The sequence below is a fragment of the Podarcis bocagei genome (genome assembly GCF_964188305.1).
Source record: "Podarcis bocagei genome assembly, chromosome: 16".
NCBI classification, from domain to species: Eukaryota; Metazoa; Chordata; class Lepidosauria; order Squamata; family Lacertidae; genus Podarcis; species Podarcis bocagei.
The window spans coordinates 19,052,926-19,068,853 of record NC_138142.1 but is presented as its reverse complement, the minus strand read 5'-3'; the positions used below and the strand labels follow the sequence as shown (position 1 = coordinate 19,068,853).

Here is a 15,928-nt window from a genome sequence, read left to right as displayed (position 1 = left end):
TGAAGTCTCTCAGCCCCACTCACCTCACAGAGTGTTTGTTGTGGGGGAGGAAGGGAAAGGAGAATGTTAGCCGCTTTGAGACTCCTTTGGGTAGTGATAAAGCAGGATATCAAATTCAAACTCCTCTTCTTCTTTTTAAATGAAGGGAGAAAAGCTGTGTGTGTGTGTGTGTGTGTGTGTGTGTGTGTGTGAGAGAGAGAGAGAGAGAGAGAGAGAGAGAAGTAGTAGTGGTAGTAATAACCCCTCTTTCCCTCTCCCTGCAGCTGGATCAGACCACAGACTTTGAGGAGCGGCGGCTGATACGGGCCGCCATGCGGGAATTGCGCCAGCGGAAGCGAGGTACCTGCCTGGGAATTTTTTTGAGGGGTGGGGAGCTTTATAATTGCACACTTCAAGAAATCTAGTCCTCAAATGAGAAGACTTAAGCTATAGAGGAGTGGGAGGCAAATGGGCACTAAGAATTGCTGTGCAAAAGCCACCGGATTCACACAAGTATTCGCCAGCCTGCTGTTGGACTACAACTGGATTATGAGTCCTGTCAGCCCCCAGCCAGCATGGCTGCATTGTCCATTTTATGGCCATGCCTGTGCCACAGCCTGGAGAGCTGCTGCCAGTCAGTGTGGAAAATATTGAGCTGGATGGACTCGGAGTAAGGCAGCTTCCTGTGTTCCTAAGATATGCAGTGATCTGTACGTATCTGCAGTTGAGTGAAGAAACCCCCCTCCTCACTGGGTGACATTGAGGCAGTTACTGTCCCTTGACCTAACGCACCCCCCCCCAAGGGCTGCTGTGAGGTTCAAACCAGTGGTGTTTTAGGAGACTCATAGCTGCTACCATTGAGCTCCTTGGAGGAAGGGTGAGATTTAAAATTTAACGAATCTGTGAAATAAAGAGAGGGTTCCCGGCCACAGTATATTTTACTCCCTAAGGTTTATGTACTGCTTTGTTCTCATAAAACAAAATCCTTAAAGCGGTTTCCAAAAAGTATAGAACTATGAAACTACAGTCGCACCTTGGCTCCGGAACGCCTTGGGAGTCGAATGTTCTGGCTCCTGGAAGATAGAAAAGACCAGAAGTGAGTGTTCCAGTTTTTAAACATTCCTTTGGAAGCCAAACGTCTGACAGGGTTTCCATGGCTTCTGATTGGCTGCAGGGAGCTCCCCCCCCCCATTTTTTAATTGATTTTATAACACTAATAAACAACACAATCAGAAAAACAAACAAATTCTTCTCTTATCCTTATTTTTTCTAAACATTGTTAAGTGAGCTTCCCCAAGTCCCCCCTATCTGATTTCCATTTTACCTCATCTTTAGCAGTTTACATATATCATAATTTTTAACCATTTTTAAAATTACACTTACTTTTACCATTACCATCCTGCAGCCAATCAGAAGCCGCGCTTTGGTTTCCAAACGTTTTGGAAGTCGAATGGACTTCCGGAATGGATTCCTTTTGACTTCCATAGTTTGGCTGTATCAGTAAAAGCTGTCGAAAGCAACAGTTGTAAGACATCTTCAGGGAAATGAAAAGGAACGGTGAACTGAAAACAACACAAAACACAGACTAGTTTCCTACATGTCTGGATAAGCTTTGCCCTAAACAAAAATGTCTTCGGCCGGCGTTGTGCAAGGAAGGGGCCTGCCTGGTTGTCAATAGGCAGGGAGTTCCAGCGCTAAAAGATTGGTTTGTTAAAAAGGCACAACAAGGCCCCCCGTGGCTTCTGTAGCCTTGCCCTCCTCCCGCCATTCTTGCTGACCCCTCTGGGACGTGGCGTTTTGCAGAGCAACGAGAAAAGGAGCGCAGCTTGCGGATCCAGGAAGCCAAATCGAGAGGGGCCACCCACACCACAGAGACCACGGCCCGGCAGAGCGCCATGTCCGCCGATGGCTCAGCCATCAGCACCGTCACCAAGACCCAGCGCCTTGTCCAGTCCAGTAAGGAGCAGCTGGGCCGGAGGGGGGTTTGGGGACGCTCCGCCTTTCCTTCCGAGCGCATGGCTTCCGGGGGGAGACGCACAGCACGCATCCCAGACGTCACCTCAGGCCTCTTTGGGGTCCTTGCTCTCCCCGTGGAGAGACGCCCTCTTCTTTCTGCTCCGGAAACTGTCCTGATTTCTCCTCTTTGCATCGGGGGTCACGGCTGGCAGTTTTTCTTCTCTTTTTGCACCGGGATGGTTGGTGCCTTCTCCGGCCGTCTCCGCGGCCTCATCCTGGCAACTGAAGCTTGGAATGGCTCGTCTCTCTCTCTCCTCTGTTCTCTGTTCTTTGGCCATGTTTTAGAGCATCTGAGTTAGTCTTTTCTTTTGGGACGTAAGCGCTCCTCGCTCGGCCCTGACTCATGCCGTCCACTTCCCGGGACTTCCTCCGTTGTAGGGAGAACGATGGGATGAAGTACCTTTTACACCCTCGAATCCAAGGCCTCTCCAGTTAAAAGGGGCTCAGCAAGGCTCAGAAAGCCCTCTCTTTGGCTGGCACCCTGGAGAGCTGTGGCTGCAAGTCAGAGTAGGCAGCACTGGGATGGATAGAGGGATGGACGCGTGAGGAAGGGCCATCAGAGCATCTCCTTTGAGCGCAAAAGGTCCCGGGTTCAGTCCCCAAAAGCATCTCCAAGTACACCTGCGAGAGACTTCTTGTCTGAAATCCTGCAGAACTGCTGCCAGTCAGTGTGGACAGTACTAAGCTAGGAGGACCAATTGCCAGACAGCGTAAGGGAAGAGCTGTAGCTCAGTGGTAAAGCATCTGCTTTTGGTGCAGAAGGTCCCAGGTTCAATTCCTGTCAGTGTCCCTTATTTTAATCTCCAGAGAGCTGCTGCCGGTCAGTGTAGACAGTACTGAGCTAGATGGACACAGTGATTTTTTGTGTGTCAGGCAGCTTCTATGTCCCTGATGGCCTGTTTTAAGGCAGCTTCTTGGCTTCAAAGCTAAGGGCTTCCACTTGACCCATCACAGCCTCTCCTCAGAAAGGATATTGTAGGAGCTGAGAGAGGTTTGGAAAAGCACAAGCTCAATGTTTAAGACAGGCTTCCTTGGTCCTCCAGATGTTTTTTTGGCCTACAACTCCCATGACCCCTAGCTAGCAGGACCAGTGGTCAGGGATGCTGGGAATTGTAGTCTCAAAACATCTGGAGAGCTGAGGTTGAGGAAGCCTGGTTTAAGAGGTTTGGGGCAACTTCCTTACAAGGAAAATATTTTCGCAATGCTTGGTTCTTTTTAGTTGAGGGAAAACGGTGAGCATGAGGGAACATGATAAAGGGGTATAAAATTCATGATAAAGGGGTATAAAAGATAGGTAAAAGGTAAAGGGACCCCTGAACATTAGGTCTAGTCGTGACCGACTCTGGGGATGCGCGCTCATCTCACTCTATAGGCCGAGGGAGCCGCCGTTTGTCCGCAGACAGCTTCCAGGTCATGTGGCCAGCATGACTAAGCTGCTTCTGGCGAACCAGAGCAGCGCACGGAAACACCGTTTACCTTCCCGCCAGAGTGGTACCTATTTATCTACTTGCACTTTGACGTGCTTTCAAACTGCTAGGTTGGCAGGAGCTGGGACTGAAAGACGGGAGCTCACCCCGCCGCGGGGATTCGAACCGCCGACCTTCTGATCAGCAAGTCCTAGGCTCTGTGGTTTAACCCACAGCACCACCCGCGTCCCTGAAAAAAGATAGGGAGATGCATTTTGCCAAATACTGGAGCTCTGCGTCATCCAATGAATCTGAATGTTGGAAGATTCAGGGCAGGCAAAAAGAAAGGATTCTTCATGCAGCAGCTAGCTGGACTCTGGAATTTGCAAATGATGACAGCTCCCAACTTGGGAGGGCGCTAAAGGGGATTAGACAAATGTGTGGAGAACAAGGCTAGTAGCAACGGCCACTGGTAACAAGCCAGCCCTGTGATGCGGCTGCGAAAAGGGCTGATGCAATTTTAGACGGCGTCGCCTGCACCAGAGTTTCCAAATCGTGAGAAATAATACTTTTGCTTTTTTCTTTGCTTGGAGTCCGGTGTCCAGTTCTGGGCGCTGTGGTTTAAGAAGGATTTAGTTGGATTGGAGCAGGCCCAGAGGAAGACAAGATGGTCAGTTGTAAATAAAATAAGGAAACTTGTTTATTTTTACCCGGGAGAAAAGCAGACAGAGGAGGAGTGTCATAGCTGAAGGGCTGTCATCAGACAGTAGGGGGCAAAGTCTTCTTCTCTGTTTCCCCTGAGAACAAGATTGGGTCTATCTGGGGATGGAGTTATAGGAGGGTAGATTTGTGGAGAATATTTTAGGGAAATGTTCCTTCTTGACCCTAATAGCTGCTTGGTAGTAGTAGTAGTAGTAATAATAATAATAATAATAATAATAATTTATTTATATCCCGCCCTCCCCAGCCAAAGCCGGGCTCAGAGCGGCTAACAACAGTAAAAATAGCATAATTTAAATAAAATCACAGTCAATTAATTAACATACATTCTAAAATCAATTCAGAATCAAATTAATGGCAACCATTGGGCTAGAGTTCTATGAGGATTACCAAAGGAGGGGGTCAGGCTGTGCCTTGACCAAAGGCCTGGTGGAACAGCTCTGTCTTGCAGGCCCTGCGGAAAGATGTCAAGTCCCGCAGGGCCCTAGTCTCTTGTGGCAGAGCGTTCCACCAGATCGGAGCCACAGCCGAAAAAGCCCTGGCTCTGGTTGAGGCCAGCCTAACCTCCCTGTGGCCCGGGACCTCCAAGATGTTTTTGTTTGGTAGAAGTTTGGAGAGCTCTTTCTTGCTGGAGGACTTGAGGCAGAGGGTGGCAACCATCTGCTGCCACTGGATTTCCTGCATTGGGCAGGAGAGGTCAGACTAGATCCCAGAATTGTAGAGTTGGAAGGGACCCCGAGGGTCATCTAGTCCAACCCCCTTGCGGTGCAGGAATCTCGCCTAGATCATCCATTAGCCTTTAGTACACCTTCCAACTCTGATTCTGAGAGGCTGGTCCTGATGGTCACCAGGATCAGAGGCATAATAACAAAGGGAGAGAAGCCTAAAGCTTTCAAGTCTCGCTTTGGGGCTTCCCACTGTGGGGAACAGGGCGCCAGGCAAGGTAGGCCTCTGGCCTGATCCATAAACACTCTGCTTAACCTCTTATGCTTTCCCCTCCCAGATGATGGCAGCAAGACTTCCCGCACGATGATGATGGAGTCCAGCTATGTGAAGAGATCGGAAAGTAAGGCTCTGCCTGCGTCTTGTTTTCTTTCCTTGCAGTGAGGGACTCCCAGGAAGAGGGAGGGCTATTCTTTCTTGCCAAGCTAAATGGGACTGAGAGCAGATTTATTGTGGTGTTGAGTATTTCTCTGTTTCCTGAGATGTCTGGGCTTGAAGGGTAAATAATAATAATAATAATAATAATAATAATAATAATAATAATAATAATAATAATAATAATAATAATTTATTATTTATACCCTGCCCATCTGGCTGGGTTTCCCCAGCCACTCTGGGCGGCTTCCAACAGAACACTAAAATACAATAACCTATTAAACATTAAAAGCTTCCCTAAACAGGGCTGCCTTCAGATGTCTTCTAAAAGTCTGGTAGTTGTTTTTCTCTGACATCTGGTGGGAGGGCGTTCCACAGGGCGGGTGCCACTACCAAGAAGGCCCTCTGCCTGGTTCCCTGTAACTTGGCTTCTCGCAGTGAGGGAACCACCAGAAGGCCCTCAGAGCTGGACCTCAGTGTCCGGCCTGAACGATGGGGGTGGAGACGCTCCTTCAGGTATACTGGACCAAGGGCGTTTAGGGCTTTAAAGGTCAGCACCAATACATTGGAAGAGCGAAGCATAATAAGTTACTGCAGTGTTGTGCAGTGGTTAGAGAAGCGGTTCCCACACTTTGTGGGACCACTGCCCCCTTCTCACAAGTTCCCCCCCATCTTATTTAATCCCCACAACAACCCTGTGAAGTAGGTTTAAGCTGAGAGGCAGCCACTTGGCCCAGCGAGCTTTAGATTGCTGAATGGGGATTCGAATGGGGATTCGAACGCGAGTCTCATAGGTCCAGGTCCAACACACCCACTTGGTTTTCAAACCTTTTTTGGCCACTGTCCCTTTGGTTCCATAAACTCATCCTTGGTGCCTCCTACGCTATAAAGAAGCATTCTTCGGAAGAGCGGTTTGCACGACCCATTAAGGAAGCTAAAAGCACGATAAAATTCAAAAACCGTGAAAGGGTGATGTTTGGCGCAGTCTGTGGCATGTCGCCCTGTTGCCTCCGTGGTACCTGAGGTCTTTATGTTTGTCTCCCACCCCTCTCCACGCTTCAACCTTTCAGCAGACGGCAACACCTTTGTCCAGACCAAATCGTCCTACAGCACATCGTCTTCCAAGAAAGTCGGCAGGTGAGTCCTTCCTGGAGCTCCTCTCCCAGTTGCACAGCTCCTGTCGCATTCACAGAACGACAGAATTGCGGAGTGGGCAGGGGGACGCCAGGGTTGTGGCGTTCCCAAAACAGGGAAGGATTGGACTCTGATTAATAGAATACACATGAGGCTTGACCAGCAAGACTCTGGGAGGAGGTGCCAATAATAATTCCTGTCCACCCCTTGGCCCAGGTCGTTTTATTCACAAAAGAACTTTTTACACAGTGTTCGTAAGAACCAATGAGATTTCCTCTGAGCATTTCAAAACCCCCACGTGGGACAAAGTTAAAAGTTAAAACTACAAAGAGCTAATTTGAGCATGCATAGTAGTCTAGAGTAAATAAAAGAGGAAGCAAGGAGGAATGCTTTTAGGAAACAGGAGAGGCAGGATTTACCATCTCCTTGTGAACTCTCTTCCTGGCCCTTAAGATCTATCTAAAGATTAACAAACAACATCAAAATAACCTATTATCTTTATGTACTGAGGATGCCCAATGAAGCGACTGGTCTGTGTTTCAGAATGCTTATACATGCCTGTCAGGTGTAGAGAAAGCAAATGGTAGAGATGGAGAGGCTTGTGGGATTTGATCAGAAACTATTGTCAATCAATCAAACCCAGTCAACGCAATGCGTTCATCACGGACACAAATGGCTTGCTTCATTTTTCATAATTCCTCATAGCAATCCCACCTGACCCCCACACTCTGGATATTTGCACCCCTACACAGGGTCATCTAATCCAACCCCCTACCACGCAGGGATCGCAGGATGCAAGGCATGTGTGGGAGGACGGCCATGACTCTTGCCTCTTGCTTGCTCCGTGGCAGCCATCTTCCATGTTTTCTTTCTGCAGTTGAGGTTTAGCTGCTAAGCCCAGGGGCAGAGAACCTTTTTCAGGCAGAGGGCTGGATTTGCTTCTGGGACCCACAGGCCAGCGCCTGGAAGGGCACAGCGGCGAAAGTGGGAGGAGCAATGGATTTTTAGAAACTACATTTTGTGAGGTTTGTTAGGTTCTACATGTGCTTGTGCTTCCCTTGCTGTCTTCATCCAGGCAAGCGAAAGGCATTCCTGGGAGTTCTAGTCCAAAACAGTCCCACTGGCTGAGACTGATGGGAGTTGTAGTCTAATATGGCTGTGCTGGCTGGGAGCTTGTGGGAATCGTAGTCCAATATGGCCATGCTGGCTGAGGGCTGATGGGAATTGTTGTTCAAAACAGCCCTGATGGGAGTTCACATCCAAAATGGGGACAGGGTGTTCTTCAACACCCTGTGTTGGGCATCCGCTGGTGTGGGTCACCCTAGCAAAAGACCCACTGACAAAGGCCCCCTGGCTCTGCTATAACAACAACAACAGCAACAAATTATTTATACCTCACCCAACTGGTTGGGTTTCCCCAGCCACTCTGGGTGGCTCCCAACAGAATATTAATAATAATTTTTAAAAGCGAAAAGACGTCAAAAATTAAAAGCATACCTATACAGGGCTGGCTTCAGGTGTCTTCTAAAAGTCAGATACAGTGGTACCTCAGGTTACATACGCTTTAGGTTACATACGCTTCAGGTTACAGACTCCGCTAACCTAGAAATAGTACCTCGGGTTAAGAACTTTGCTTCAGGATGAGAACAGAAATCGTGCTCCGGTGGCGCAGCAGCAGCAGGAGGCCCCATTAGCTAAAGTGGTGCTTCAGGTTAAGAACAGTTTCAGGTTAAGAACAGACCTCCGGAATGAATTAAGTACTTAACCCAAGGTACCACTATAGTTGTTTATTTCCTTGACATCTGATGGGAGGGCATTCCACAGGGTGGGTGCCGAGAAGGCCCTCTGCCTGCTTCCCTGCAACCTCACTTCTTGCAGGGAGGGAACCGCCAGAAGGTCCTCAGAGCTGGACCTCAGTGTCCAGGCTGAATGATGGGGGTGGAGAAACTCCTTCAGGTATACTGGGCCGAGGCTGTTTAGGGCTTTAAAGGTCAACACCAACACTTTGAATTGTGTTCGGAAACATACTGAGAACCAACGTAGATCTTTCAGGACTGGTGTTACATGGTCTTGGTGGCCACTCCCAGTCACAGTAAGGCCGCCCTAGGGTCATAAGACTTGCAGAGGGAAGCGGGGAACCAGCGAGAAGCCAGCGTTGACCTCCTAGTCTCCTTCAAAGCCCCTGCTGCCCTTTCTCACCTTTGTCCCTTTCTGGCAGCATCTTCGAGCGAGAGGACGAGACCTCTGGGCGTGCTGGCAGCCTGGCTGCCCTGGAACGTCGGCAGGCTGAGAAGAAGAAGGAGCTCATGAAGGCCCAGAGCCTGCCCAAGACGTCGGCTTCGCAAGCCCGGAAGGCCATGATCGAGAAGCTGGAGAAGGAAAGCGGCAGGTGAGGAGCCCCGCCGTGTTCGGATGAGGTGTGGGTGGCTGGCGCAGAAGTCCTGGGGTGGGTGGCAGTGCTCGGCTTTAGGGAAGGTGGCAGGCAGCCGCCTGCGTTCCTTTGCAGATGTACCGTTTTTTTCGCTGTATAAGACGCACTTTTTCCCTCCTGAAAAATAAGGGGAAATGTGTGTGCATCTTAGGGAGTGAATGCCGGCTGTGCGGCTAAGCCAGAAGCCAGAACAGGGAGAGGGAGCGCTGTGCCTTCATCCCGCTGCCCTGTGGAGGCTTTGTGGGCTATCCCAGGAGCCAGATCCCTCTTGCTGTTCTGGCCTCTGGGATTCAGAATATATTTTTTTTTCTTGTTTTCCTCCTCCAACAACTAGGTGCGTCTTGTGGTCTGGTCCGTCTTATAGAGCGGAAAATACGGTATTCCAAGCAAGCCCCCCACGATCGGAGGCCGTTTCCTTCTTCCAATGGGAGCAGCGCTTTAGTTTGGGATACGGCAACTTCTTACGCTCTCCTCTTCTCTCCGCAGCCCAGCCAACCCAGTCATGTCCCGGGTGGCAGTCCAGCGCTCGGGCAGCTTTGGGGTCCCCAACGCCAGCAGCATCAAGCAAATGCTGTTGGATTGGTGCCGCGCTAAGACACGGGGCTACGAGGTGAGTGTGCCCCCGGCGGGCCGGTGCCCACTTTCCTTTTTAAAAAATAATTTTTATTTGGTTTTACAAATTTTAAGTTATAATCCTACCACGACAGATCCACAGTTAAAAGATTCCTCTGAATCTCTGGACTTTCCATCTTCCCTCCACAGGTTCTGTTGTTACCCCTTTTCTACTGCATGTTTATTCAATAGTCCTTTTTTTTTTTAATAACCCCATTATGTACATAGTTCTCGTTACGTTACGAGTGTTATAGCAATCCCGCTAGTGTTTTCAACTGCTAACAGTGGTCTTCTAGGTAAATTATAATTTCCCCCCATTCCTTATTAAAGTTTTGGTCTCCCTGGTTTCTGAGCTTTCCGGTCAGTTTTGCCATTTCGGCACAGTCCAACAACTTAGTTTGCCATTCGCCTGTGCCCACTTCCCTGCCCCTTTCTGCCCGGGCTTCCCCAGATTGAGAGATCGCCTTACCCCACATACCCCATTCAACAGCTTCAATCAGCGGAACTGGCCCTTTTTCAGAGGCCACAGAATTCCTGCTCTGCAGTTGTAAGAACTTGGATCTTTGTGTTGTATTGCCTACACTTTGGAACTCCCTGCTGATTGATATCAGGCAGATGCCTTCACTGTACTTTTTTCAGAGCCTGCTAAAAATATTCTGTTAGACAAGCCTAAAGCAGTTTATGTGAGTGTTGATCTCTTTTTTAGTCTATAGTTGTCTTTAAAACACACACACAATAATTTTTATTAAATTTTCTAAATTACATTTCAAAATATTCATTTAAATAACCTTAATTACTTCCCTTCTTCTATTTCCATGGTCCGTTTTACATACCATACATTCCTGCATCTTTTACATGAACTAAACCATTCAGTAATAGTTCCGGGGGCGGCGCGAAACTGTAATGGCGGTCCTCTTCAAGCTCTGAAGAGGGGCTCCGCGGAAAAGGGTCGTTTGCTGCGGCATAGCGACGACCCATCAAGATAAACCACGGGTAGAGTGAGCCCGTGGCCGTGGGACTCGGCGGGCACCAGAAGCTGCTCCGAAAACACAGAAGGGACCCCGTAAGGAGACCCGGAGTGAAGGAGGGGTAGCGGTGCTGTGAGTTCATCGCTCTTTCCGCGGAAGCGAAGCCGCGCGGCTGTTACAGATGAGCGCTGATCCTTCTTCCTAAAATCAACGCTAAACTGCAAGCAACATACCCGTGAGTAAAGGGGTTTAAAATTTGGCAAAGAAATTCGGTTAATTTGGCTGAAAGCGGGAGACGAGAAAAGGGAAGTCCGTCTTCCGACATTGCTGACAAGATCAAAGCAAAGCTTTTAGAAACGGAAGCATTTGAAACGGGACTTTGGGAAGCTTAAACTTTTTCGTGCTATAAAATTTGCCTTCTTCATTGAGCTTAAGGTGGAAATGGACATTGATTAAAAGAAGCAGCAGATGGTGACTTTCCTCCTATCTTTTGTTTTCTTTGGGCTGTTTAAAGAGCCAGATCGTCGGGCTGCCAGAGAGAGAGACTGTGTCAAACTGCGGAAACAGTTGCAAACTGTGCTAGAAAGCAATTGTTACATTTGAGCAGAAAAGACTGATTGGGATACTGTTACAAGCACCTTTCGTGAAACTTTGTCGATTTATAAAAGGTGCTTTGGGAGATCTTGAATTTATGAAGGGACTTTTGGATTAACGAATTTATTGTTTTGAAGCAATTTGGAACTTCAATGGCGGATTACTTCCTTCCTTGTCTTTGAAATCGGGTGGCACTCCCCCTACAGGGCTTTCGGATTACAAAATCCTGGGAACTGACTTTTGTTTTGAATTCCATCTCACTGGCTGTTTACTCCTGAATTTGTCTTTCCCATGGAACAATAGACAATTTGACCTTGAACATTGACAGATGTGTAATGAGTGGTGCAGGGAGAACAAGAGCGTCTAAAGCAAAGGAATCTAAAGAGGCTAAGGAAAAAGAAAAGGAAAAGGAAAGAAGACCAGCACAATTTGTACAAACAACATTGACCTAAGGACGCCGCTCGTCGGTTCCAGCTGTACTGGTGTCTCATAGAGAACAAGGGGAAATAACTGAGAAGTCCACTGAGGAAGATATGGCAGCAGGTGGGTCAGATACATTATTAAAACAAATATTGGAGCAACTATCAAGTTTAAATCAGAAGGTGGACGATCAGTCTGTGAAGATAGATAAAGCAACTTCCTCGATTCAAAAACTGACTGACCAAGTTTCCCAGCACACGCAAGCTATAGAGAAATTGCAAGGAGCAACAGCGGAAAATCGAGAATTAGCTGGAGAAGCAATCCAGAAAGTGGGAGTCCTACAAAAAGAGGTTGAAGAAATAAAAGGAGAAGTTAGGCCCCTGCACAAACAGGTGGGTGAACAACAAGTCTATCTGTCAATGGTGGAACTGAAAAATCGTGAGAGCAACATCAAATTGAGAGGTATTCCAGAACTCGAGCAAGGAGATTTGATTGGATACTTAACACAGGAATTCTCGAAGTTCTGGGGTTTAAAGGAAGACACGGATTTTAAGATTGTCTCGGCATATAGATTGGGAAGACTGGTAAGGAAAGACAGATCCAGAGACTGCTTGATAATTTTAAGAACAAAGGAAGAGAGAGACAAGATCCTAGGCCTTCACTTCAAAAAAGCAATTGAAATACAAGACAAAAGAGTGGAAATTTACAGAGATATCCCGAGGCAGCTGCTGGACCTTAGAGCCACCTATACAGAACTAGCAAAATTGCTGAGACACAACGCAATCCCCTATAGGTGGGAGTTTCCACAGGGATTATCCTTCACCTACAAAGAAAGGAAGGTTAAAATAAGAACACCTGAAGATAACCAAAGGTTCCTTCACGACCACGGAGAAGATCTCCAAAAAGGAGCGGATTGGTTTCCAGTTTTACCAGCACCAGCACCGCCCGGAAGTGGGCCAACGCCTATACCTTCGGGATCTGAACAAAAGGAAGACACCCCATCTTAAGAACATCTTAAATAGAACAGGATGTCTCTGCAGCTACTTAGTTGGAACATAAATGGCGGGAATTCTCCGGAAAAAAGGAGAAGGATATTTCATATCCTAAAAAAAGAACAATTGGATGTAATATGTTTGCAAGAAACACATGTGACTAGGCTCCACAGGAAAGTATTAATTAATAAAAGACTTGGCCAAGAATTTATCTCATCAGACAAAGTTAAAAAAAGAGGTGTTGTAATTTATGCAAAGGAGAACCTGTCGCCAAAATTTTTATTTAAAGATGATCATGGAAGAATCCTCGCAATTGAAATTCAAACACAAGGGGAAAAGATTTTGATATTAGGAATCTACGCGCCAAATGATGGAAAATCAGAATTCTACAAGAAGCTGCATGAGACAATGATGGACTATTTGGACTATGCTAATATTATTGTGATGGGAGATATGAATGGGGTGGTGTCTACAAATATGGACAAATCCCAAAATCAAAACTTAACAACAGACGGCAGACTCCCTAAAACTTTCTTTGAAATGACAGACAATATGGACTTGATCGACATTTGGAGGACAAAGAACCCCTTGGGTAAAGAAGGAACTTTCTTTTCCGAGGCCCATTTGTCATGGACACGAATCGACCAAATTTGGATATCTAGAGGGCTGGCTCCGAAAACGAGAAAAGTGGAAATCTGCCCAAAAACCTGCTCCGACCACAATGCCATAAAAATGGAACTGAGACTTTTCCCAACTGGATCCTTCAGATGGAGAATGAATGACACCTTGTTAAGAGATCAAGAGATTGTGAAGAAGGCCCAAAAAACATTAAAGGACTACTTTGAAATAAATTTGAACACTACGGTGGAGAAAAGAACAATCTGGGATGCAAGTAAAGCTGTAATGAGAGGGTTTCTGATTCAACAGAATTCGATAAAAAGAAAATATTGGAATGGAAAAAAAGAAAAAATTTTAGAGAAAATAAGTGAAGGAGAGAAAAAATTGAGAATCAAACCGAAATCCAAAGAGGTGCTAAGAGAGATCAAATTTCATCAAGCACAATATTCGAAACTGATCAATCAAGAGATTGAGTGGAAAATTAAACAAATGAAGCAGAGATCATTTGAATCAGCAAATAAATGTGGAAAGTTGCTGGCTTGGCAGCTGAAAAAAAGACAAAAGTTAAATACGGTTACAAATCTGGAGATTCAAGGAAAAATAGTTCAGAAACCAGAAGAAATAAGAAAGTGCTTCCACAGATATTTCAAAGAGCTCTACGCACAGGGGCCTCAGAAAGAACCGGAAATGGACCAATTTTTGGAAACAAATGGACTACCAAAAATAAGTCAAGATAAAAGATCAATTCTTAACAGCAAAATAACTCAACAGGAAATTGAAGGTGCCATCCAAAACATGCAGCTGGGCAAATCTCCAGGCCCGGATGGACTTACCTCCAAATATTACAAAACTTTGAAGGATTTCTTGATACAACCGTTGTTGGAGGTTTGTAACCAGATCATGGAGGGGAGGAAGGCACCGGAAACGTGGAAAGAAGCATTTATCACATTGATTCCCAAGTCAGAAAGGGAAAAGACTCAGCTCAAGAACTACCGTCCCATCTCACTCCTGAATGTGGATTACAAAATTTTTGCAGACATTTTAGCAAGTAGACTTAAAAATGTGTTAAATGAAGTAATTCACAAAGACCAAGCAGGCTTTCTCCCTGGTAGACACATGTCGGACAATACCAGGAACATCATTGATATTATGGAGCTGTTGCGAATTAGAAATACAAGGGCTGCTTTAATCTTTATTGATGCGGAGAAAGCATTTGACAACATTTCTTGGATGTTTATGAAGAAGAACTTGAAAGGGATGGGAGTGGGACGGGGGTTTGAAAATGGACTAGAAGCAATCTATTCAGAACAAAAAGCTAAACTGATAGTGAACAATGTGGTATCGGAGGAACTTCGAATTGAAAAAGGGACACGACAGGGGTGCCCTTTATCCCCTCTGCTATTTATTTCTGTTCTGGAGGTATTGCTGAATATGATTAGGGAGGACCAGCTGGTGCAAGGTATAGAGGTCGGAGCGAAACAATACAAACTGAAAGCCTTTGCAGATGACCTAGTCCTGACAGTACAGGAGCCAGTATCTAGTACAAAAAGAGTTTTGGAACTTATTTTGGAGTTTGGTCGGGTGGCGGGATTTAAGCTAAACAAACAAAAAACTAAGGTTTTGGTCAAAAATCTGACACCTACAGAGATAGAGGAGTATCAGAAAGAGACAGAGCTAAGTGTGGTTAAAAAAGTGAAATACCTGGGGGTATACTTGTCCACTAAAAATTTAAACCTTTTTAAAGATAACTATGAAAAATGTTGGTTGGAAATTAAAAAAGACTTGGATATTTGGTCAAGATTGAAACTTACCTTGTCAGGCCGAATCGCAGCTATAAAGATGTGTGTTTTGCCTAAAATGCTATTTTTATTTCAGACCCTTCAGGTCGTGGACAGAATGGAATGTTTTGGAAAATGGCAGAAGGATATTTCTAAGTTTGTCTGGCAGGGCAAAAAGCCCCGAATAAAATTTAAAATACTAACCGACTCAAAAGAAAGAGGGGGGTTTGCCCTGCCGGACCTAAGGTTGTACTATGAAGCTGCAGCCTTCTGCTGGTTGAAGGATTGGTTCTTGTTGGAAAACACCGATGTCCTAGATCTGGAAGGGTTTGATAATGTGTATGGTTGGCATGCATACTTGTGGTATGACAAGGCGAAGGTTCATAAATTGTTTAAAAATCATATTGTCAGAAAATCAATTTTTGCCGTCTGGACGAAGTACAAGGATTTATTAGAAAGCAAGACCCCGAGGTGGCTATCACCTGTGGAAGCCAAGATTTCTAAAAAAAAGCCCAATATGGAGGCCTACTGGCCAAAGTATTGGGAACTGATTGAAAGAGTTGGAGATAACTGGAAGCTCCAAAGCCAGGACAAATTAAAAGGTAAGGTGCGAGATTGGCTACATTATGCTCAAATTCAAGAGGTATTTAAAATGGACAGAAAAGTGGGTTTCCAGTTGGAGAAATCGAAACTGGAGAGGGAGCTGCTAGAACCAAAGACTAAGGTACTTTCGAGGATGTATGACTTGCTGCTTAAATGGAACACACAGGATGAAACAGTTAAATCTGCTATGATAAAATGGGCACAGGATGTGGGACACAACATTATGTCTGAAGACTGGGAAAGGTTATGGAACACCGGTATGAAATTCACGGCATGTAGTGCCTTGAAAGAGAACATTATGAAAATGGTATACCGGTGGTACATGACTCCAGTCAAGCTGGCTAAAATATATCATCTCTCTGATAATAAGTGTTGGAAATGCAAGGAGGCAGAAGGGACATTCTTTCACCTCTGGTGGACCTGCCCGAAAGTAAAGGCCTTCTGGGAAATCATACATAATGAGCTGAAAAAGGTATTTAGATATACCTTCTCTAAGAAACCAGAGGCCTTTCTCTTGGGCATGGTGGACCGGAAGGTGCCAAAGAAGGACAGAACCTTG

The 15,928-nt window shown here is 46.1% G+C and overlaps 1 protein-coding gene across 8 annotated transcripts in view; it reads left to right on the top strand.

Annotated features, from left to right (window-relative positions):
* The window catches only part of SMTN (smoothelin), a 90,201-nt gene that overhangs the window by 61,996 nt on the left and 12,277 nt on the right, over positions 1-15,928 (top strand). For 4 of the 8 annotated variants that reach the window (XM_081174772.1, XM_081174769.1, XM_081174776.1 and 1 more), the window contains 6 exons: positions 264-339; positions 1,783-1,935; positions 5,125-5,187; positions 6,290-6,356; positions 8,572-8,742; positions 9,271-9,394. In XM_081174772.1, the coding sequence (XP_081030898.1) occupies positions 264-339; positions 1,783-1,935; positions 5,125-5,187; positions 6,290-6,356; positions 8,572-8,742; positions 9,271-9,394 (654 nt within the window). The remainder of the gene's footprint in view (positions 1-263; positions 340-1,782; positions 1,936-5,124; positions 5,188-6,289; positions 6,357-8,571; positions 8,743-9,270; positions 9,395-15,928) is intronic. The other 4 variants (XM_081174770.1, XM_081174773.1, XM_081174775.1 and 1 more) reach the window with 3 other exon arrangements.